Here is a 24,085-nt window from a genome sequence, read left to right as displayed (position 1 = left end):
CCTGCACCCTTCTAGCCCTGATGCTGTTACCTAGTTGGGTCATGAAATGTCTAGAACAAAACAAACAAGCTCGGAGGGAAACTTAAGGTCCCACAGTCCTCCTCTTTCTCTTCCTCCTCTCTTATGGGTGACTGTGAGTCATAATCCTGCCTTTGCCATAAAAGCCAGCTGGGAGACTTTGAGCCAAATACCAGGAGACGGTGAGTTCTAGTACCACCTCAGGCATGGAAGTCAATTGGGAGACTTTGGGCCAATCACCAGGAGATGGTGAGTTCTAGTACCACCTCAGGCATGGAAGTCAATTGGGAGACTTTGGGCTAATCACCAGGAGACGGTGAGTTCTAGTACCACCTCAGGCATGAAAGTCAATTGGGAAACTTTGGGCCAATCACCAGGAGACGGTGAGTTCTAGTACCACCTCAGGCATGGAAGTCAATTGGGAAACTATGGGCCAATCACCAGGAGACTGTGAGTTCTAGTACCATCTCAGGCATGAAAGCCGGCTGGGAGACTTTGGGCCAATCACCAGGAGACGGTGAGTTCCAGTACCACCGTTAGGCATGAAATCCAGCTGGGAAACTTTGGGCGAGTCACTTTCTCTCAGCTCAACCCGCCTCACAAGATCGTTGTGGGGAAAACAGACAGAGGAAGGAACATTAAGTTTGTTCGGCACCCTGATGTTTTTATAAAAACCATAAGGAATAGGAATCAAACGCATAAAATTAAATTACTTATCCTGCCCCTGGGGACTTACGTGCTGAAGGTATCCATCTCTCCCATCAGGGTGATTCTTTCAACCAAGCTGTCATCCACTTTCTCCTTGAGTTTTTCTTCGAGCTGGAAGACCAGGGGAGAAATTATTTTGCAATGCCAGTCCCTAAACACCGATGATGTCACCTAGTTGGGTTATAAACATCTATAACAAGAAAATAGCCCTGTGCGGAAATGGACGGACTAATGCTAAAATTAAAAAATAAAGGAGATGCAAAATACTTTTTAACATGGAATAGGTTTTATCAGTGGTTTAGAAACACGAGGTAGAAGTTGGAAAATGAAAGAATCAGGTTAGGCGGACATGGAAAGAGAGATGATTTTTAATACCGATTTAGGAATGTAAGTTCTTTCTTGGCTTCTAGGTGCTCACTAAGAAAAGATTTTTTAAAATGACCATCAGAGCACTAATGTTTTGTATATTATTATTATTAACACGCTCTGATGCTAAGGAGTCCTACTCCCCGTCCCCATCTGAAAAGAAATCTCTTCCAAATGAAAAACACAAGCAGAGGAGTTTCAGTTTCACAGCACCAAGCAGCTTTAGTACAGAACAGTTGAGCTAAGCCACGCCCAGGCTCCTTGCTGTCTCCTTGCTCACACAGCAAATACTGTTTCAGTTTCCAAACAGCCCTCAACTCTCCCATACACTGACAGGACGCTAGCAGATGAATACCGACGGATGCTGGTAGGCCGAGGCAGAATTTATTTTTCCTTATTTTCCTCCCCAAAAACTAAGCCCGACCACATAGTTTCCGTAGCAAAGCATGGGTATCAGCTAGTCTATATTAAAATAATCTCCCGCAAATTTACAACTGCCCTTCTTTGCCTTTTAAGCATAGTGACTTGTAAGTCAGGGTTCTTTCATTTCCTTACCCAAGAGCTATGAGGGTTAGAAACTTATATAAATTACAAAAATAACCTGATATACATGCATTAGTATGTATCAATCCATCGATTTATTGATTGTTTTGACCACAAGACGTAACAAGATAAAAACCTGCAAAATGTTGATAATATATGTTGAAATGTACAAAAACGAGTAAAAATGTTGAAACAGTGTTGGAAAAGCTATGAAACGTTTGGAATCATTGATAAAATATTCTGTTTAGGAGCAGCCTTGTTAATATCCCCAACAATGCCTCCTTGTCTAATTTACATATACTTACTTGGATATTGATATTATTTATGCTGCATTGTATATAGAATTTTCACTATTAACTCTCATAATGGTAGATTATTATTTTTCTTGCATTTTTTCCACTTTTCAAGCACGTTACGCATTTTTCAGAATGTATTTCCACCCCAATTATTTTTTTCCTCCTGCGTTTTTTTTTTCCTTTTTCTATTATTATCTAAAAGCATTTAAAAAAAAAAAAAGTGCTTGAAACGTGATGGTTTCCTTTTGCAGATGAAATGATATTTCAGCACTCTTTTTGACCTAAGGAAATGAGGCCGTGGAACAAGACTAGATAGCAACAGCAATAGCACTTATATCCTGCTTCTCAGAGCTTTGCAGCCTTCTCTAAACTGTTTACAGAGTCAGCCTCTTGTCCCCAACAATCTGGGTCCTCACTTTACCGACCTCGGAAGGACGGAAGGCTGAATCAACCCATGAGCCTGTGAGGATCAAACCTCTGACAGTCGGCAGAATTAGCCTGCAATACCGCATTCTAACCACTGCGCCACCGTGCCTCTTATAAAAAGCTGCGATACCACCATCAAAGGTGGTATGGTATCCCCCCCTTTTCCACCAGAAGTCAGAATTGGCATGTTGCAAAGCCCCAGGGATCTGTCTCGGAGGATGGCTGAAGTGTCCTTACCTGTTGGGTGGTCGCCAAACAATATTCGGCCGTGCTCAGGATGCTGCAGATCAGGCAAAGCTCCTCTAAGGTGAATTTGGCCACCTCCGAACCGTCCTTCTCTTTTAGTAAGCTGGTGATGGTCAGGCCGCTGCTGCTGGTGTTTGTCGTCCTGTTGTGGTCGCAAACAAAAACAATAATTTATCCAACCTGCATGCCGCACGACTCCCGATCGCTCTGCATCAGGGGTGTCAAACTCGATTTCATTGAGGGTCACATCAGGGTTATGTTTGACCTCAGGGGGCCAGGGTGGGCATGGCCAGGGTGGGTGTGGCCAGCATGTCACTCATGGGGTGCCTATGGTGGTCTGAGATCTCTGCCAGTGAAAAAGGCTCCCGAGCTTCTTTTTCGGCTGCGACAGCCTCCTGCAACCCTCGGTCAATGAGAACAGAGCTCGGGGAGGTCCACACGTGGCCTGAGCAAGCTCCATTTTCAGCTAGGATGGCCTCCTGCAACCCTCTGCCAGACAACATGCTGGCAGAGGCATCGTGGGCCAGTCTTCTGCTGTTTCCAGGGTAGCCCCACGGTCAGATCTAAGTACTCCATGGGCCGGATCTGGCCCCCAGGCCTTGAATTTGACACCCCTGCTCTAGATGTCAGGGTTCCAAGTAATACACCCATAGCAAAGAGAACTCCGAGGCAGACCGACTCCTCAAAGAACAGTTTTATTGGACGGATCATATTGACACAGACTGGTAAAAACCGACTCTTGAAAGTTCCCACGGTTTTCACTTAATTAAAAGTTTTCCCCCTTTCCCAAACCATCAGTCACATGGTCCAATCAAAGTACCATCCGGCTGCTCTCTCCAGTCACCTGTGGGAATGCCCTTGCTTCCCAGGAGTAAATATTTTGTTTTGGCTACAAAACCCCAGCTATTTCTATTCCCCCCTCTCTATCTCTCAGCTCCAGTATCCAACGTTAAAAACACTGCGGGTCGGTCATCCTCGAATTATGATCTTACAACAGTCATATTAGCTTAACGCTCTGTTGAATACCTAATTCTCACAGTGCTGTCTAATGGCTATGTGTAGTTACCCAGGTAGTGAGACTGTAGTAATATTATTTATCCTTCTTATCTTCTTTATTACCCTTTTTATTGGTATTATTATTATTTTATTCTGTTGCTTTTTGTGTACACTGTGAGCTTCTACACCGGGCACAAATTTCTTGTGCGTCTAATTACACTTGGCCAAATAAAGTACAAGTAGACCTTGGCTTAACACCCCAACTGAGCCCAACATTTCTGTTGCTAAGTGAGAAATTTGTGAAGTGAATTTCACTCCATTTGGCCACCTTTGTTGCCACATTTAGGAAGTGAATAACTGTTCTGACCTAAACCCTTGTCCAATAAAACAAACATGAACCAAAAGGGAACAGAAACCTTTTAATGATTCTTACGAATCCCCAGTTAAAAGGCTGCTTATCACTAATTAACTTAGATAAGCACGAGCCTCACCAAAACTGTGCAAGGCTGCCAAGAATAACAGATGAAGTTACCTAGAAATAAGTTACCTAATGCTGACATGTTGCTCCTAATAAATCTTTTGAATTCTTTTGAAGCTTGGCTCGAAGCTCGTGATTTAATTAGGGCAATCGCCGGAACCCTGACACCAAAACTCACTTGGGTAAATTTCCGGAGAGGATCTTCCAGGCGTATTCCCGCAGGTATTTCTGGAATATGGTGGTCAGGGCGATCATGGGCTCCCCGGTGCTTAGCTGCGAGCACTGGACCATGCATTTCTTGTAATAGACAAAGAGGTCGGCGCAGCTGGGCAGAACGGCCCCGCCCTCATCCACGTTCGGCTTGGGAGGTCCCTGGGCTTTGAAGTCCCCCACAAAGCGGTCAATCAGCTCTCCGAGGTTTCTGATGACCCACGAAAGCAAAAAAACAAATGTGTTTAGGAAACATCTCTGCATATATAAAAGCGAAATGCCACGGACGCATCATCACAAAATCTCCAGAACCGTAAAGCCTACAAACTTGAAATTTGGTAGGTTCCTCTTGGCTTCTAGGGGCTCCCTAAGAAAGGATTGTTCGAAATGACCATCAGAGCATTAGTATTTCCTATATTGTTATTATTAACACGCTCTGATGCTAAGGAGTTCTACTCCCCCTCCCCACCTGGAAAGAAATCTGTTCCAAATGCAAAGCACAAGCAGAGGAGTTTCAGTTTCACTTTCACTTTCACAGCAGCAACCAGCTTTAGGACAGAACAGTTGAGCTAAGCCACACCCAGGCTCCTTGCTGTCTCCTCCTTGCTCACACAGCAAATACTGTTTCAGTTTCCAAACAGCCCTCAACTCTCTCACACACTAACAAAGTGCTAGCCAGATGAATACCAATGGATGTTGGTAGACGCAGGCAGGATTTATTTTTCCTTATTTTCCTCCCCCAAAACTAAGCCCGACCACATAGTTTTGTAGCAAAGCACGGGTATCGAGCTACTACAGTATATGGTTAGGACTTAGGAGAAAATCCCACCCCTGTCCGGTTTATGTATTTGTTCCTTTTTATCCTTTTTATATTTGCTAACTTTTAGCGTTTCGCTGCCCAACGTTTTTAATGTTCTGATTGTTTTATTCTGTACTTCTATGAAGTCATACATGTTCTGACCCAGCTCCCCAAACACAACAAACTCTCTGAAGTTAATTCAAAAGATTCCTTTATTAGGAGCGCCGGCAGCCCCGGCAAAAGGTTTCTCTCTCGCCGCAGGCTAACAGGTCCGTCCGGCAGGGAGGTGGTCTGCCACACCTATTCATCTCCGCCCCCTGCCTTTTATCCCCAGAACTAGGGTGGGGGCTTCGCTAGCAGCGGTGGCTCTTCCGTCCCGAGGACCGGCCCATGGATTTCTACTGCTCTCCTCTCTTCTGCCTTCCATACATCTGCATGTCAGGCACTGGGCCTGGCTGTTCCTCCTCTTCCTTATCAGCTACCTCCAGACCTGGAGGCTGTTCATATTCTATTCTATTCTATTCTATTCTATTCTATTCTATCCTATTCTATTCTATCCTATCCTATACTATTTTCTCTTCTCTTCTCTTGTTTTCTATTCTGTTCTATTCTATTCTAATCTATTCTATTTTTTCTTCTCTTCTATTTTCTCTTCTCTTCTATTTTCTATTCTATTCTATTTTCTCTTCTCTTCTCTTCTATTTTCTCTTCTCTTCTCTTCTATTTTCTATTCTATTCTATTCTATTTTCTATTCTCTTCTCTTTTCTATTCTGTTCTATTCTATTCTATTCTATTTTCTCTTCTCTTCTATTTTCTATTCTGTTCTATTTATTCTCTTCTATTTTCTATTCTGTTCTACTTCTATTCTATTTTCTATTCTCTTCTATTTTCTATTCTGTTCTATTTATTCTCTTCTATTTTTCTTCTGTTCTATTCTATTCTATTTTTCTCTTCTGTTCTCTTCTATTCTATTTTCTCTTCTGTTCTCTTCTATTCTATATCCTGTTCCATCCCATTCTATTTAAATTCTATTCCTATATCCTTCTGCTCTATTCTATTGTACCTTATGACTATTATTAAGTGTTGTGCCTTATGATTCTTGACGCTTGATGGATGTGTCTTTTCTTTTATGTACACTGAGAGCATTTGCACCAAGACAAACTCCTTGTGTGTCCAATCACGCTTGGCCAGTAAAAGAATTCTAACTCTAAATGAACTGTTGTAGGTAGAGGACTACTTGAAGCATTTTGTCAATTCTTCTCAAACTCTTATGTCTAGCTTTATTTTTTTTCTTTTGTAAGTGAGCCATGCTTTCTTATCCGGCTGTGTCCGCCCACATTTCCCCCCCCCCCACCATGGAAATAATTGTCACTCACCTGTCCTGAGATTCAATGTAGACATACAGGTGGGGCTCAAAGCACTTGGAAATAATCCCATGGAACGGATTATTTGGAATTTTTGGCTTTTGTGGCTAAGATACAAAAAAAAACAAAAAAAGATAAAGAGAGGTTATAAAACCCAGTAAAGATTCACAGGAAAAGAATGCCACTTACAGGTAGCCCTCGACTTACAACAGCTCATTTAGTGACCCATTCGAAGTTACTAAAAAGTGACTTACGGCTATTTTTCACACCTACGACCGCTGCAGCATCCCCGGGGCCACCTGATCAAAATTCGGATGCTTGGCAACAGGAGGACCCCCCTCCCACCCAAAAAACAGAGCAGGGGGGAGGTGCTGCACAAAAAAGAAGCCACGCCTACCCAGTCACATGGCCACTCCCACCTAGCCCCACCTACAGAACTGGTAGTAAAAAATATTTGCATCCCACCCCTGGCACTAGCTAAGAAAATTGCAAGAAGAAAGACTGCAGCCAGAAAGGAGAAGAAGAAACCCTCTAGCATCCTCCACCCGGAGGGTCTCCAGCCCAGCAGGGAATGATGGAGATTGTAGTCCAAGTGGATATCAATGTAGGGAAGAGAGAGAAAGGAGGGTGGGTGGGGCGGGGGAGAGAACGTGGAATCTCAGAAACAAAGACATTTACCTTGTCAATATCAAGCCTTTCTGATGGGGTTTCCTCCTCATCCGTCGTGGATTCTTCCTCGAGAAAAGGGTTGGTGGAAACCGGTGGAGGATCCGGCTTTTTCTAGTGGGAGAAAAAAAAAACGGGAAGTTTGAGGGAAAAGGCGATCACTTAACAGATAACAGAGTGGGAAGGGACCCTGTAGGTCATCTAGTCCAACCCCCTGCCCGAGCAGGAGACCCTACACCACTTCTGACAGATCTCTTCTTGAAAGCCTCCAGGGATGAAGCTCCCACAACTTCCAAAGGCAACTTCTGTTCCATTGGCTGATTGTTCTCCCTGTCAGAAAGTTTCTCCATATTTCTAGGTTGAATCTCTCCTTGTTCAGTTTCCATCCATGATTCCTTCTCTGGCCTTCGGGTGCTTTGGAAAATAGCTTGACCCCCTTCCTCCTCCTCTCTGGGGCAGCCCCTCAAATATTGGAAGGCTGCTCTCCTGTCTCCCCTGGTCCTTCTCTTCCCTAGACTAGCCAGGCCCAGTTCCTGCAACCGTTCTTCGTATGTTTTAGCCTCCAGTCCCCTCATCATCCTGGTTGCTCTTCTCTGTACTTTTTCCAGAGTCTCAACATCTTTTTTATAGTATGGTGACCAAAACTGGATGCAGGACTCTAGGTGTGGCCTTACTAAGGCTTTATAGAGTGGTATTAGTACTTCCCTTGATCTTGATTGTATCCCTCTGTTAATGCAATTTAGGATTCCATTAGCTTTTTGGGCTGCTGCTGCGCCCTGCTGGCTCCTATTTAGCTAAGACTAAGACTCCAAGATCCCTCTCACAGTTACTGCTACTGAGCCTTGGTTTCACCCAGTGTGTATGAGCTAGCCATGTGCAGCCGCCGCCAAAAAAGCAAATACGATCCTTGGTTGTATAAACAGAGGCACAGAATGAAAATCAGGCTTTATAAAGCCTTAGTAAAGGAATACAGGGTCCAGTTTTGGTCTCCACATTACAAAAAGGATGTCGAGACAAGTGCAAAGAAGAGCAACTATAAGATTATTATAGGCCTGGAGGCTAAAACATATGAAGAACAGCTGCAGGAACTGGGTTTGGCCAGTCTAGGGAAAAGAAGGAATATGATAGCAGTTTTCCAATATTGGAGGGGCTGCCATAAAGCAGAGAGGGGGGTCAATTTATTTTCCAAAGCAGCTGAAGGCAGAAGAAGAAACAACAGGTGGAAACTCATCAAGGAGAGAAGCAACCTGGAATTTAGGAGAAGCTTCCAAGCAGTGAGGACAATTAACCAGTGGAACAGCTTGCCACCAGAAGTTGTGGGAGCTGGAACTGGAAGTTTTTAAGAAGCGACTGGACAGACACCTGTCTGAAATAGTATAGGTCCGTGATAGTGAACCTATGACACGCATGTCACAGGTGGCACGCAGAGCCATTTGTGCCGGCACGCGAGCTGCAGGCAAACTTACCTCACTGCACAAGCATGCGGCTCACAGCTGATTTTTTTGGCTGGTCTGAGGCCTTTTTCGGCCTCCCAAAGGCTTGAGGAAGGCTTCTGCAGGCCGAAAACTAGCTTTATCACTTCCTGTTTTTCCGAAAATACTGGAAGTGACAAAACGGGGCTGGTTTTCAGCCTGCAAAGCCCGCAGAAGCCTTCCTCAAGCCTCTGGGAGGCCGAAAAAGGCCTCAAACCGGCTGAAAATCAGCTATGAGGCGCAGTGCAGGTATTAATTTATTTTCCTCCTCAAAAACTAAGCCCGACCACATAGTTTCATAGCAAAGGACGGGTATCCAGCTAGTAGTGGAATAGAATAATTAAAGGAGACCCAAATGAAATGTGAATGGCAAAAAATTAAAACAATTTTTTTAAAAATTATTTTAAATATTGAAACTGAACTGTTGAATTGTCTCGCGGTGAGTTGGCCGTGGTGAATTGGTTGTGGTGAGTTGTCGCACTCTGAGCTTTTGGGGGGCGCCATCATAACGTCAAACAGAGCGATGTTATGTGAGAAGAAAATCCCTTTTTTTTCCCACAGGGTCACTTGGCTCTGGGACCAGAAGGCGCGAACGTGCAAATGGGGGGAAGGATGATACACAGGGATCCCCCTCCCTCTCTAACCACAGGAGGGAGGGGAAACCTATAAAAACACGGGGTCCTTTTTTTACCGTCACCGTCTCTGTTAGCGTGGAGCCGGAGAAGCGTTTGGCCAACAGCCCTTCGAAGTTGGTCGTCCTCTGGATTGAGAAAAGTAGCAGCTTGACTTCGATCTCTCTTGCCCGGGTGCGCATGATTTTCCCCAGTTCCATCCTGCAAGGAGAAGGAGGCAAAATCTGTCACGCTGGTACAGGTAGTCCTCGACTTACGACCACAATTCAGCCTGGAATTGATGTCGCTGAAAGTGAGAGATTTGTTAAGTGAGTTGTGCCGCATTTTACGACCTTTCTTGCCACCTTTGTTCATTGCAGTTGTTAAGTGAGTCACACGGTTGTTAAGGGAATCCAGCTTCCTCACTGAGGTCACAAAAGGGGATCGTGTGATGCCAGGACATGGCAACCATCATAAATGGGAGTCAATTGTCAAGCACCTGAATATAAATCATGTGACGTTGGGGCTGCTACTGCAATGGTCATAAGTGTGAAAAATGGTTGTAAGTTACTTGTTTTAGTGCCATTGTAAATTCAAACGGTCACTAAATGAACTGTTGTAAGTCGAGGACTACCTGTGCTCATCCCAACATCTGGCATTCACAACGGAAATGCTGGAAAACCACACAGCCTTTTTATAAATCATCACATTGCTTGGATTTTACAGGTAGTCCTTGACTTACAACAGTTCATTTACTGACAGGTTGTCATGCCCTTGTTAGAGTCAGACTCCGAGGGAGAGGAGGAACAGCCAACAGGAAGTGGAGGTGTGGCTCCGGAGGTTGTGGAGGAGGCTGGGGAAGGGCTGAGGCCAGCTGAGCAGTCAGAGGAAGAACCAGACCCATCCCCTCTGCATCCTAGAACACGGAGGGAGGAATGGAGAAGGAAACAACTTGGCTTATGAGAGAGGAAGTGGCCATGATCCCCAGTTGCAGCTGGGGAGAATAGTATATAATCGAGACGGTTAAAACACAGCATTGCTAGAAGCAAAGTGTGTTTTATTTTAGGCTGAAGTTATCTTGGTTGGCATCCTTCCAACAGACTGTGCCTTGTTATCTCCTTGAAATTGGTAATTACTTATCCTGGTCTGTTGTGGAAATTCCTTCATTGTAGTTTGTTTTAGTTTTTTATTTCACCTCTATCTGCTCATTAAGTTCGGACTGTATTGCTTCCTTTTGAAGACTATTTTTGAGTATGTTTTATCTCCAACTGAGAATTATTGAACAGTGCGGCCAGGTTGGAGGTATTAAAGGACATTTATTTACCTTTTGGATTTTGTTACGTTTGTGTTACACTCTGGGTTATCACACAGGTAATCCACATTTACAACGTAACAGAGCCTGCCCATCATGGACGCAAATCGTGACAGTTGTAAAACCGGTCACTCGTGTGATTTTAATCAAAGGTCATGGTTAAGCAAATCAATAGTTTGCTACGGGCCAGTTTTGCCTAAAACCTGAACAAAATGCTGATTTTCAGTGAAACTGTCCTAAAATACGGTCATGGGATTATGGGATGCTGCCAGCAGCCATGTATGCAGTGTAGTTACTAAGCAGCTGATGTGCAGTCGTGATTGTGACGCATGTGTGAGAACTTCAGGACCCGATTGCAAATACGCAATGCCCCTTGGTAGGTCCATTGACTTAACTGCAATGATCCACTTAACGACCATGGCAAGGAAGATCATAATAATAGGGGCAAAGCTCACTTAACAACTGTCTTATTTTGCGACCTAAATTTGTGACTCCATTGTGGTCAGAAGTCGAGAACTACCTGCGTAGGTTTGAGCGGTAAGTCACTTGAATTGGAACTTGTGTGCGACTCTGATCGTTGGCGCCCTACAAAAAGAGAATTATTATTTTTTGCAATAACACAGAAAGAAGAACCTTTTGGGCTCAGCTTGTGCAATTCAGCCTTCAAAATGGGATTTAGAAGCATGACAGGGTCAAGGGAGACAATGAATTATGTGTCTCAGAGTTGGCTAGCTGTCAGGATTCCGGCAGTTACCCCCAATTAAATCATGAGTCTCAAGCCAAACTTCCAAAATTTCAGAAGGATTTATTGGGAATTAACATGTCGGCACTGTCTGGGTGTAGCCGACTCTGAGACACATCGTTCATTGTCACCTTTGACCCCAGTTTTCCCCCATCCCTCTGGGTGTATCATAATCCATATTCTCCAATGGGACGCATCCATAGCCCAGAATAATCAATCATGCTCTCCAGTTAGAATTTTGTGTGGCAGAAACTTCAGTCACCTAGTTACTATCTTTGAAAACATTTATGGAATGCACTTTCGATTTCCAAGCTGCCACACTGCTCCCCCCTCCCTTTCTGTTGGCAACTCTAAAAAGACCATAGAAATATTTTATTGAGTTGACATTTAAGCTTTTAAAATGAAAGTTTAAAAATTAAGTGCCGTTTGCACTTTTTAATGATGTGGGTGAAAAGGACCCAGGACAAAAAAAACATTCCTAAAAACGGGAGGAGGGTGATAGTATTTTAGAATCCCACCTTGTAATGTGACAGAAATCCACCGCGATCCGTTCTGTCATGCACCACTCTCCTGGGAACATCCGGCCGTATTTCTCCTCGTAGTCTACCAGCTGACGTTTGATCCAGGCGTAACGCCGGTCGATCTTGTCTAGCCAAGCCACCTGAGGGAGAACACAAGAGAGTTCAGCCATCTTTCTCCTCAAGATGTACAACGCACGTCGTGAAGCGTCCTTTAAGAGGGTGGGTGGGTGGGGGCTAAAGGATGCGAATCACTCAATCCCTGAAGGAACCCCACAAAAGTGCTTTTTTTCAAAAGGCAGCTGGACTTTATTGGTTTTTCTTTTTCCCGTGAAGACATTTTGCTTCTCATTCCTAGAAGATTCTTCAGTTCTGTCTCTTAACTCCAATTAAGTAGTTTCAGCTCCAATTAAGGGCAGGCGTAATTTTCTTTTCGGCATCCATCAAAATGAGAAAGAAGAGCTTTTGTGTACAGCAGGAAAACACAGGGCCTCTGCCAAGACCGAAAGGATTTCTGAGTGAATCTTTTTCGAAGTGCGTGTCCGGCCAAAAGGAATCGCAGAGTCCAACTCACGTCTTGGTTTTCCTGGAAAAGCACCAGATATTCCGAGAGGTGCTGCTTTATAAACTTCTTGATGATTTCCTGCTTGATCCGGGGATCTAAGACGTTGGCGACCAAACAGGCATCGCGGAGAACGTTGCTCGGACCGGCTGATCTCTGCTGAGAACAAAGAAACCCAGAGAATTAAGCTGGCCAGGTCTTTTGCTGCCCTTGGGAGTTCTAGTCCTGCCTTAGGCACGAAAGTCAGCTGGGTGACTATGGAAGAAAAAAAAAACACCAGGAGATGGTGAGTTCTAGTCTTGCGTTAAGTATGAAAGTGACTGGGCGACTTTGAGCCAATCAACAAGAGATGGTGAGTTCTAAACCCGCATTAGGCACAAAAGCCGGCTGGGTGACTTTGAGCCAATCACCAGGAGACTGGGAGTTCTAGTCCCACCTTAGGCTCAAGAGCCACCTGGGAGACTTTAAGCCAATCACCAGGAGATGGGGAGTTCTAGTTCTGCCTTAGCCATGAAAACCAGCTGGGTGACTTTGAGCCAATCACCAGGAGATGGAGAGTTCTAGTCCCACCTTAGGCTCAAGAGCCACCTGGGAGACTTTAAGCCAATCACCAGGAGATGGGGAGTTCTAGTTCTGCCTTAGCCATGAAAACTGGCTGGGTGACTTTGAGCCAATCACCAGGAGATGGGGAGTTCTAGTCCCACCTTAGGCTCAAGAGCCACCTGGGTGACTTTGAGCCAATCACCAGGAGACCGGGAGTTCTAGTTCCGCCTTAGCCATGAAAACTGGCTGGGTGACTTTGAGCCAATCACCAGGAGATGGGGAGTTCTAGTCCCACCTTAGGCTCAAGAGCCACCTGGGTGACTTTGAGCCAATCACCAGGAGACCGGGAGTTCTAGTTCCGCCTTAGCCATGAAAACTGGCTGGGTGACTTTGAGCCAATCACCAGGAGACTGGGAGTTCTAGTTCCGCCTTAGCCATGAAAACCGGCTGGGTGACTTTGAGCCAATCACCAGGACACTGGGAGTTCTAGTTCCGCCTTAGCCATGAAAACTGGCTGGGTGATTTTGAGCCAATCATCAGGAGATGGGGAGTTCTAGACACACACACCCCTTAGTCACAAAAGCTAGCTGAGAGTGACTTTGTGCCAGTCACTCTCTCTCAGTAATCCCCACCTTACAGAAAGGAGTATTAAGTATGCCTTGAGTTATTTACAATATGAATGGGTGGGATAAAATTCCGATAAATAAAATCTGCTCTGCTTGCCGATCACAGCGCTCAAAAACTGCAGGCCCCTTTTCCATTGGAGTGTCTACTGCAGTGTTTCTTATCCTCGCTAACGTTAAAATGAACGGGCTTCAACTCCCAGAATTCCCTAGGCTGCCATGCAGGTGGGGGAATTCTGGGAGTTGGAAGTCCACCAGTCTTAAAGTTGCCAAGTTTGGAGGCGCCTTGCTCATTAAAAGCCGGCGGCGCCTCAGTTTTCCTTGCTAGTGGCTTCTTGCCATTAGCAGTAATTTTGCAAACAGAAAAGATCAAGGGTATTTAAAAAAATAATAATAATTAAACACCTTTGTGCCTTGGGAAGGAAAAGCCTCTTCAAAATCAGCCAGGATCTGTTGTCCCAGCTCGTTCTGGGCTGCCTTCACCCTGTCAAGGAGAAAATATGGAAACTCCTGTCATTCTTTGGCTGCAGGGCTGCAGAAGAAAACATGGGGCTGGCCCTCAGCCAAAAAGAGGGTGCTTGACGAGCCAGGGATCGCGAGGCGGATCTGGTGTCCTTTCATCCAGAGCGATAATTGAAAGCTGAAAGAATACCAGAGCCCTGTTTGCAAACAGGCGATACATGTAGTTGAAGTTGTGGACTTACGACCACAACGGAGTCCAAAATTTCCGATGCTAAGAGAGACAGCTATTAAATATGTTTTGTCCCGTTTTACGATTGCAACCATCATAAATACGAGACACTTGTGAGGCATCCGAATTTTGATCAGGTGACTTTGGGGACGCTGCAGTGGTTGGGAGTGTGAAAAATGGTCGTAGATCACTTTTTTTCAATGACATGTAAACGCTCCAACATTGGAGGTTTTTAAGAAGAGATTGGATACACATTTAACTGAAATAGTATAGGGTTTCCTCCTGCCTGAGCAGGGGGTTAGACTAGAAGACCTCTAAGGTCTCTTCCAACTATTCTATTCTATTCCATTCCATTCCACTCCACATTCTAACTTTGAACAGTCAGTCACTAAATGAATGGTTGAAAGTCAAAGATTACCTGTAGTCCCATTTGTGCTCCATTTTACATTACATTCAAAATTACTTAGAATTATAGAATCATAGGGCTGAAAGAGACCTTGGAAGTCTTCTAATCTGTCATTTAAATTTAGTACAGGTAGTACTCGACTTACGACCACAACTGGGCCCCAAAGTTATGTTCTTAAGTGAGATGTTTGTTAAGTTAATTTTGCCCCATTTTACGACCTTTCTTGCCAGGGTTATTAAGTGAATCATTGCAGTCATTAAGTTAGTAATATAGTTGTTAAATGAATCTGGCTTCCCCATTGACTTTGCTCGTCAGAAATTTGCAAAAGCTGATCACATGACCCCGGGACATGGCAACCGTCATAAATATGAACCTATTGCCAAGCATCCAAATTTTGATTGTGTGACCATGGGAATATTGCAACCGTCATGTGAAAAATGGTTGTAAGTCACTTTTTTCTGTGCTGCTGTAACTTTGAACAGTCACTAAACAAATTGTAAGTCAAGGACTACCTGGAGCAGTGGGGTTGTACAATGAGCCAAAACACAGCTGACTGGTTGAAGAGTGCTGGCTCCTGCGTGAGGCAATCTGTGCTGTGATTGGTTGCTGTGGGTGTGGAGTGAGCATTTCCTTTTTCCTGCCTTTTTCTTCTGTGTGCCACCTGTTTGCTCTGTGATTTACCTCAGGATGCTCCTGCTGTGTTGATTTACCTCAGGATGCTCCTGCTATATTGATTTACCTCAGGATGCTCCTGCTGTGTTGATTTACCTCAGGATGCTCCTGATGTGTTGATTTACCTCAGGATGCTCCTGCTGTGTTAATTTACCTCAGGATGTTCCTGCTGTGTTGATTTACCTCAGTTTGCTCCTGCTATGTTGATTTACCTCAAGATTCTCCTGCATGTTGATTTACCTCAGGATGCTCCTGCTGTGTTGAATTACCTCAGGATGCTCCTGCTATGTTGATTTACCTCAGAATACTCCTGCTGTGTTGATTTACCTCAGTTTGCTCCTGCTATGTTGATTTACCTCAGGATGCTCCTGCTGTGTTGAATTACCTCAGGATGCTCCTGCTATGTTGATTTACCTCAGAATACTCCTGCTGTGTTGATTTACCTCAGTTTGCTCCTGCTATGTTGATTTACCTCAGGATGCTTATGCTGTGTTGATTAACCTCAAGATTCTCCTGCTTATTGATTTACCTCAGGATGCTCCTGTTGTGTTGATTTACCTCAGGATGCCCATCTGCCTATCTACTTTAGTGTACACAGGTAGTCCCCAACTTACAACAATTCACTCAGTAACCATTCAAGTTACAACAGCACTGCAAAATGTGACTTGTGACTGTTTTTCACACTTATGAATGTTGCAGCATTCCCCATGGTCACATGATTTACATTTGGATGCTTGACAACTGATTTGTCAGGGTTCCGACGATTGGCATAGGAATGATTTAGAAACTGACATGATTCACATTTATGACAGTTGCAGTGTCTCAGGGTCATAAGGAATTGGAAGTCATCTTTTTCAGTGCCATCGTAACATCGAACGGTCGCTCAATGAATGGCCGTAAGTTGAGGACTAGTATGGGTAAAAGAAACTAAAGAAACTGGCTGTTAAGAGGGGCTTTTTTGTACCGTTGTACTAAAAAAAATACTGGAGCTGGGACAAATGCTGAATTTAACTCCACTGAAATTTAAGTCGGTTAATTAAATACCGTTAACATAGCTGCCTGCCTTTCTCCACGCATTTGATAATTGACTTTATGAAAGCATGTCAGGACAGCCCTGCCAAGGTCTATCTTGGTCTATTGTCTTGTGGTTCACCACATACTCTTGGGAGAGGCCCACTCCCTTTTTAACCGTTGCTTGGTAACAACCCCAACACTTCAAAGACAAAGCCCTTCGTAGATCTGTCCTCCAGAACATCTTCCAATTTCCCTTACAAACCATAACCATTAGCAGACACCACCATGTCCTGTCACCGTTCTATAGATACCAGTGCTAGCTCTGGATGAAGCACTGAAGAAAGCTCAAGGTCTGAGAGGTCCCTGGTGCGCTCTGAGCATGGTTGTTTTCTTGCAGACGTTTCATAACCCAACTAGGTAACACCATCAAGTTTGGAAAGGAGGGGAGACTGTGGAATGAAAGGGGAGAAGGAGAAGGAGAAGAGGAGAAGGAGAAAGAGGAGGAGGAGAAGGAGAAAGGAGGAGGAGAAGAGGAGAAGGAGGAGAAGAGGAAAAGGCGAAGAAAGAGGAGGAGAAAGAGGAGAAGGAGAGAGGAGGAGGAGAGGAGGAGAAGGAGAAAGAGGAGCAGGAGGAGAAGGAGAGAGAGAAGGAGAAGAAGAGGGGAAAGAAAGAGGAGAAGGAAAAAGAGGAGGAGGAGGAGGAGGAGAAAAGAGAGAGGAGAAGGAGAAGAGGAGGAGAAGGAGAAGGAGAAAGAGGAGCAGGAGGAGAAGAGGAGAAGGAGAAGGAGAAAGAGGAGAAGGAGAAAGAGGAGGAGGAGGAGGAGGAAAAGAGGAGAAAGAGGAGAAGGAGAAAGAGAAAGAGGAGGAGGAGAAGAGAAGGAAAAGGAGAAGGAGAAAGAGGAGGAGGAGGAAAGAAGAGAAGGAAAAGGAGAAAGAAGAGAAGGAGAACGAGAAGGAGAAGAGGGGAGAAGGAGAAGAAGAGAAGGAAAAGGAGAAGAGGAGAAGGAGGAGGAGGAGGAGAAGGAGAAAGAGAAGGAGAAGGAGAAGGAGGAGAAGGAGAAGAGGAGAAAGAGAAAGAGGAGGAAGAAGAGGGGAAGGAGAAGAGGAGAAGGAGAAGAGGAGGAGAAAGAGAAAGAGGAGAAGGAGAAGAGGAGAAGGAGAAAGAGGAGGAGAAGGAGAAAGAGGAGGAGCAGGAGGAGAAGGAGGAGAAAGAGGAGAAGGAGAAGAGGAGCAGAAAGAGAAAGAGGAGAAGGAGAAGGTGAAGGGGAGAAGAAAAAGGAGAAGGAGAAAGAGGAGAAGGAGAAAGAGGAGGACTGAGACCTCCTTGGTGCTCTCGGAGCTTGGTTGTTTTCTTGCAGACGTTTCCTGACCCAACTAGGTAACATCATCAGGTCTGGAAAAGAATGGAGCTTGTGGTGGAATGAAAAGGGAGGAGGAAGAGAAGGAGGAGAAGGAGAAGAAAGAAAACAACCCAGCTCTGACAGCACCAAGGAGCCCACCATGAAATTCAGCTCATGCTTTGTACCGAGAGTCCACCTTCCTCCCCTGGCTGCACCTTGGAGACTATACTTACCTTTCGGAAAGCTGGCGGATCTGTGGGATCCCCATATATTTGTTGAAATGTTCCAGCACGTTGACAACACCTTGTAGAAGGTTAGCAAGCTCTCCGTACTGCCTCCTCCTGGTCATCGCCCTAGGGTAAGCAGAAAAGGAAGGGTAGTGACGTGAGTGAGGCCGGTGCCCACGCTCAAATCATGCACGGGGGTCCCCACCAGAGACCAAATCACTAACCACCTAACCCCATGAAACACCACGAAAACTTTCAAAAAAATGTACAGGTACTCCTCAAAATTCCTTCTTATTTGAATTCTTCCTATCATCATCTTCATTGAACAACTCCATAATCCCTTGCATCGGGGTGGAGTCTGGGCAACTGAATGGAGCTGAGTGTTTACTGGCCCGATGCCCTTCCTGTTGCTAATGAGGAGTTTCGTTCGGCAGATATATCCTCATTGTGCCGAGAGAGAGAGAGAAATATCTACCTCCACATTAGGATCAAACTCACAGCCTCCGGATTGTGAGGTGAGAGCTCCGCCTCTAGGCCACCGCACCATTTTGAACTCTTCCTATACAACGGTATAAGGCCGCGACGGCAAACCTATGGCGCGCATGACAGTGATTCAACTGTCAGGGCTCCAGCAGTTACCCCCATTTAAATCATGAGTCTGTAGCCAGATTTTCATAACTTAAAAAGATTTATTAGGACTAAAACATGCCGGCGTGGCCTGGGTGTAGCCGACTCTGAGACGCATCATTTACCGTCGCCCTTGACCCTGGTTTTCTCCCACCCCCTGGGTGTATCATAATTCATATTCTCCAATGGGACATGTCCATAGCCCAGAGTCATCAATCATACTCGCCTGTTAGAATTTTGCGCGGCAGATACTTCAATCACCTAGTTACAATCTTTGAAAAACTATTTATGGAATGCACTTTCAGTTCCCAAGCTGCCGCACTGCTCTTTCAAACCCCTTCCCTCCCCCCCTCCCTTTCTGTTGGCAACTCTAAACAGATCACAGAAATATTTGATGAGTTGACATCAACTTCACAACGGTGGCAAGAAAGGCTGCAGTAGGGGGCAAAACTTAACCAAGGTCTCCCTTAACAACAGAAATGTTGGGGCTCCAACTGTGCTCGTAAGCCGAGGATCACCTGCATAGGTAGTCCTCGACTTGCGATGAATCACTTGGCCAACCCTTAAAAGTTATGACAGATCCCAGATAACTCACTCCAGGGAATCCACTCCTCCGGCTAACATGTGGAGGTGGTTCAGCGTTGTGATGGAGGTGGTCAGGTGGCGTTTGGCGTGGTCCAGCTGCTTGATGTCCCGCGTGATTTCTTTAACCTGTTAGAAGACGGAAGCACACACAGGTATTTAGCAAAAGATTCCAGAGACAGGATGACCCAGGGCGTGACACAAAAATAACAAAGTCACCAAAGTAGAATAAATTCTCTTTAATGCTTCCAACTTGGTCCCCAATGTCCAATTATCCTCGGGTGGATATCAAACTCTTCCAAAAAAAAAACAGTCTAAGAAGGGCAGAAATGCAATCCGAACCCAAAGTAAAGATAATTAGAAATTAAAAAAAAACACGCAAACTACACTGAAGTAATTAACATGGCAGGCTAGGATGATAAATTGCAGGCTTCCAACAGATAACGCATCACCCACAGTTGGGAGGACGCCAAAACCCAGATAAGCCTCAACAAAGATAGGTGCTGTGTGCAAATGCCCCACTTATATCCTGTTCTCCCAGCTGCAACTAATGAAGGGAATCAGGGCCCTTTCCTCTCCCGTAAGCCACGTTGCTCCCCTCTCTGTTCCTCCCTGTGTGCCCTAGGATGAAGAGGGGGTGCGCCTGGGTCTTCTTCTGAATACCCAGCTGGGCTGTGCCCCTCCCCCGTTTCCTCCACAGCCACCGGAGCCACACTCCCACTCCCTGTCAGCTTGTCACTCTCACCCTCAGAATCAAGACTCCCAACAAGGGCATGACACCTCCTTTCTAACTGTGGGCTTTGGTGAAATGAAAAAGAGAAGCAATCCACAAAATAAGGGAAGGGGACTTCGGAGATCATCTAGCCCTGCCCCAAGTTATATGCTGGGGTGGAAGTACAGTAGAAAAATCAGGCTTTTAGCTCCTGTTTTCTCAGAAGTGTTGATGTTCAAAAAGTTCTGGTACCATCCAACTCACCCTGGGCTTCAATGTAATAAATCATATAAACATCAAATACTGCCTACAGTTTGTTATTCCTTTACTCTTTCCTCCCTCCCTCCCCTCCAATATCCCTTTTTTCTCTTCCTTTCCCTTATTCTTTCTTTCCTTCCTTCCTTCCTTCCTCTTCCTTTCCCCAATTCCCTCTCCCTTCATTTCTTGTCCTATCCTTCCCTCTTCCATTCTTTTTCCTTCCTTCCTTCCTCCTTCCCTGCCTCTCACAATTTTCCTTCCTTCTCTTAACCCTTCATCTTTCCCTTTCTCTTCCTTCCTTCCTTTCTTCCTCCCTCCCATTCTACCTATCCCCTCCTCCCTCCTTCCTCTTGTAATCATTCTCCCTTCCTTCCTTCTTTCTCTTAACTCCTCCTTTCCTTCCTTTTTGCGTTTTCCCCTTTCTTCCTTCCTCTTCCTCTCGCCCTCCCTCTCTCTCTCAATTTTCCTCCCTTCTGTTATCCCTTCATCCGTCCCTTCCTCTTTTTCCCTTCCTTCCTCCCTCCTTCCTCCCATTCTCCTCCCCCTTCCCCTTGTTTTCACCATTCTCTCTTCCTTCTTTCTATCATTTCCTTCCTTCCTTCCTTCCTTCCTCTGCTTCTTTTCACCATTCTCTCCTCCTCCTTCTATCGTTTCTTTCCTTCCTTCCTTCCTCTGCTTCGATCCATAGATTCCTAAGCAACAAAGACCATTCGTACAGCAGCCAAGAGTTATCAATCGCACCCTCTATAAGCCTCAAGGAGAAACAATACAGCGCTCACCATCTGCTCCGATTTTTCGGCTTTATCCTTAATGTCTTTAATCTTGCCAAAGAGCTGCTGGATGGCTTTCTGGGCCTCTTCAAGAGCCTGGCGAAAGATTTGGGATGGGGGAGGGGAGAAGAAACATATTGAACACTGAGGATCCCGCCAATTGAGCCATCCTCTTGCTGGGTACCTAGAATTCAAGTTGGCCAGGCCAGGATGAGCCATGCAACAAATTTCCTGAGTCAGGTGGGGGGAATTACATCTTTGCATTCTTCCTTTATCACAGGAATGGAGAACCTGGGCGCTTTTATGACTGGTGGACTCCAACTCCCAGAATTCCCCAACCATCATGCTTTAAGATGGATGGACTTCCACTCCCAGAATTCCCCAGCCAGCCTGCTTTAAGAGGGGAGGACTTCCACTCCCAGAATCCCCCAGCCAGCATGCTTTAAGAGGGGAGGACTTCCACTCCCAGAATCCCCCAGCCAGCCTGCTTTAAGATGGATGGACTTCCACTCCCAGAATCCCCAGCCAGCCTGCTTTAAGAGGGGAGGGCTTCCACTCCCAGAATCCCCAGCCAGCCTGCTTTAAGAGGGGAGGACTTCCACTCCCAGAATCTCCCAGCCAGCCTGCTTTAAGAGGGTGGGCTTCCACTCCCAGAATCCCCAGCCAGCCTGCTCTAAGAGGAGGGCTTCCATTCCCAGAATCCCCAGCCAGGATGCTTTAAGAGGGGTGGACTTCCACTCCCAGAATCCCCCAGCCAGCCTGCTTTAAGAGGGGAGGACTTCCACTCCCAGAATCCCTCAGCCAGCCTGCTTTAAGAGGAGGACTTCCACTCCCAGAATCCCCCAGCCAGCCTGCTTTAAGAGGGGTGGACTTCCATTCCCAGAATCCCCCAGCCAGCCTGCTTTAAGAGGGGAGGACTTCCACTCCCAGAATCCCCCAGCCAGCCTGCTTTAAGAGGGAGGACTTCCACTCCCAGAATCCCCAGCCAGCCTGCTTTAAGAGGAGGACTTCCACTCCCAGAATCCCCAGCCAGCCTGCTTTAAGAGGGTGGACTTCCATTCCCAGAATCCCCAGCCAGCCTGCTTTAAGAGGAGGGCTTCCATTCCCAGAATCCCCCAGCCAGCCTGCTTTAAGAGGGGAGGGCTTCCATTCCCAGAATCCCCCAGCCAGGATGCTTTAAGAGGGTGGACTTCCATTCCCAGAATCCCCCAGCCAGCATGTTTTAAGAGGGTGGACTTCCATTCCCAGAATCCCCAGCCAGTATGCTTTAAGAGGGGTGGACTTCCATTCCCAGAATCCCCCAGCCAGCCTGCTTTAAGAGGGGTGGACTTCCATTCCCAGAATCCCCAGCCAGTATGCTTTAAGAGGGGTGGACCGCCACTCCCAGAATTCCCCAGCCAGCCTGCTTTAAGAGGGGTGGACTTCCATTCCCAGAATCCCCCAGCCAGTATGCTTTAAGAGGGGTGGACCGCCACTCTCAGAATTCCCCCAGCCAGCCTGATTTAAGAGGGTGGACTTCCATTCCCAGAATCCCCAGCCAGTATGCTTTAAGAGGGGTGGACCGCCACTCCCAGAATTCCCCAGCCAGCCTGATTTAAGAGGGGTGGACTTCCATTCCCAGAATCCCCAGCCAGTATGCTTTAAGAGGGGTGGACCGCCACTCCCAGAATCCCCCACCCAGCCTGCTTTAAGAGGGGAGGACTTCCATTCCCAGAATCCCCAGCCAGCCTGATTTAAGAGGGGTGGACTTCCATTCCCAGAATTCCCCAGCCAGCCTGATTTAAGAGGGGTGGACTTCCATTCCCAGAATCCCCAGCCAGTATGCTTTAAGAGGGGTGGACTTCCATTCCCAGAATCCCCAGCCAGCCTGATTTAAGAGGGGTGGACTTCCATTCCCAGAATCCCCAGCCAGTATGCTTTAAGAGGGTGGACTTCCATTCCCAGAATCCCCCAGCCAGTATGCTTTAAGAGGGGTGGACTTCCATTCCCAGAATCCCCAGTCAGTATGCTTTAAGAGGGGTGGACTTCCATTCCCAGAATCCCCCAGCCAGTATGCTTTAAGAGGGGTGGACCGCCACTCCCAGAATTCCCAGCCAGCCTGATTTAAGAGGGGTGGGCTTCCATTCCCAGAATCCCCAGCCAGCACGCTTTAAGAGGGGTGGACTTCCATTCCCAGAATCCCCAGCCAGCCTGCTTTAAGAGGGGTGGACTTCCATTCCCAGAATCCCCAGCCAGCCTGCTTTAAGAGGGGTGGACTTCCATTCCCAGAATCCCCCAGCCAGTATGCTTTAAGAGGGTGGACTTCCACTCCCAGAATTCCCCAGCCAGCCTGCTTTAAGAGGGGTGGACTTCCATTCCCAGAATCCCCAGCCAGTATGCTTTAAGAGGGTGGACTTCCATTCCCAGAATCCCCAGCCAGCCTGCTTTAAGAGGGGTGGACTTCCATTCCCAGAATCCCCCAGCCAGCCTGCTTTAAGAGGGGTGGACTTCCATTCCCAGAATCCCCAGCCAGCCTGCTTTAAGAGGGGTGGACTTCCATTCCCAGAATCCCCCAGCCAGCCTGCTTTAAGAGGGTGGACTTCCATTCCCAGAATCCCCAGCCAGCCTGATTTAAGAGGGTGGACTTCCATTCCCAGAATCCCCCAGCCAGTATGCTTTAAGAGGGGTGGACTTCCATTCCCAGAATCCCCCAGCCAGCCTGCTTTAAGAGGGGTGGACTTCCATTCCCAGAATCCCCAGCCAGCCTGCTTTAAGAGGGTGGACTTCCATTCCCAGAATCCCCAGCCAGCCTGCTTTAAGAGGGTGGACTTCCACTCCCAGAATCCCCAGCCAGCCTGCTTTAAGAGGGTGGACTTCCACTCCCAGAATCCCCCAGCCAGCCTGCTTTAAGAGGAGTGGACTTCCACTCCCAGAATCCCCAGCCAGCCTGCTTTAAGAGGGGTGGACTTCCACTCCCAGAATCCCCCAGCCAGCCTGCTTTAAGAGGGTGGACTTCCACTCCCAGAATCCCCAGCCAGCTGCTTTAAGAGGGGTGGACTTCCACTCCCAGAATCCCCAGCCAGCCTGCTTTAAGAGGGTGGACTTCCACTCCCAGAATCCCCAGCCAGCCTGCTTTAAGAGGGGTGGGCTTCACTCCCAGAATCCCCAGCCAGCCTGCTTTAAGAGGGGTGGACTTCCACTCCCAGAATCCCCAGCCAGCCTGCTTTAAGAGGGTGGACTTCCACTCCCAGAATCCCCCAGCCAGATGCTTTAAGAGGGTGGACTTCCACTCCCAGAATCCCCCAGCC

The 24,085-nt window shown here is 46.5% G+C and overlaps 1 protein-coding gene across 2 annotated transcripts in view; it reads right to left on the bottom strand.

Moving 5' to 3' along the window:
- The window catches only part of VPS53 (VPS53 subunit of GARP complex), a 58,689-nt gene that overhangs the window by 21,149 nt on the left and 13,455 nt on the right, over positions 1–24,085 (bottom strand). Inside the window, exons 5-16 of one of the 2 annotated variants that reach the window (XM_087924937.1) lie at positions 20,808–20,894; positions 19,072–19,187; positions 17,856–17,975; positions 13,906–13,984; positions 12,347–12,493; positions 11,773–11,915; positions 9,281–9,422; positions 7,130–7,231; positions 6,464–6,558; positions 4,256–4,498; positions 2,595–2,745; positions 755–837 (exon numbers count right to left, since the gene is read on the bottom strand). In XM_087924937.1, the coding sequence (XP_087781063.1) occupies positions 755–837; positions 2,595–2,745; positions 4,256–4,498; positions 6,464–6,558; positions 7,130–7,231; positions 9,281–9,422; positions 11,773–11,915; positions 12,347–12,493; positions 13,906–13,984; positions 17,856–17,975; positions 19,072–19,187; positions 20,808–20,894 (1,508 nt within the window). The remainder of the gene's footprint in view (positions 1–754; positions 838–2,594; positions 2,746–4,255; positions 4,499–6,463; positions 6,559–7,129; positions 7,232–9,280; positions 9,423–11,772; positions 11,916–12,346; positions 12,494–13,905; positions 13,985–17,855; positions 17,976–19,071; positions 19,188–20,807; positions 20,895–24,085) is intronic. The other variant, XM_087924940.1, reaches the window with a different exon arrangement.

The sequence above is a fragment of the Pseudonaja textilis genome, chromosome 1 (assembly GCF_049901715.1).
Source record: "Pseudonaja textilis isolate UNSWEBS1 chromosome 1, rPseTex1.2, whole genome shotgun sequence".
Classification (NCBI taxonomy): Eukaryota; Metazoa; Chordata; class Lepidosauria; order Squamata; family Elapidae; genus Pseudonaja; species Pseudonaja textilis.
This window is presented reverse-complemented; position numbering and strand designations above follow the sequence as displayed.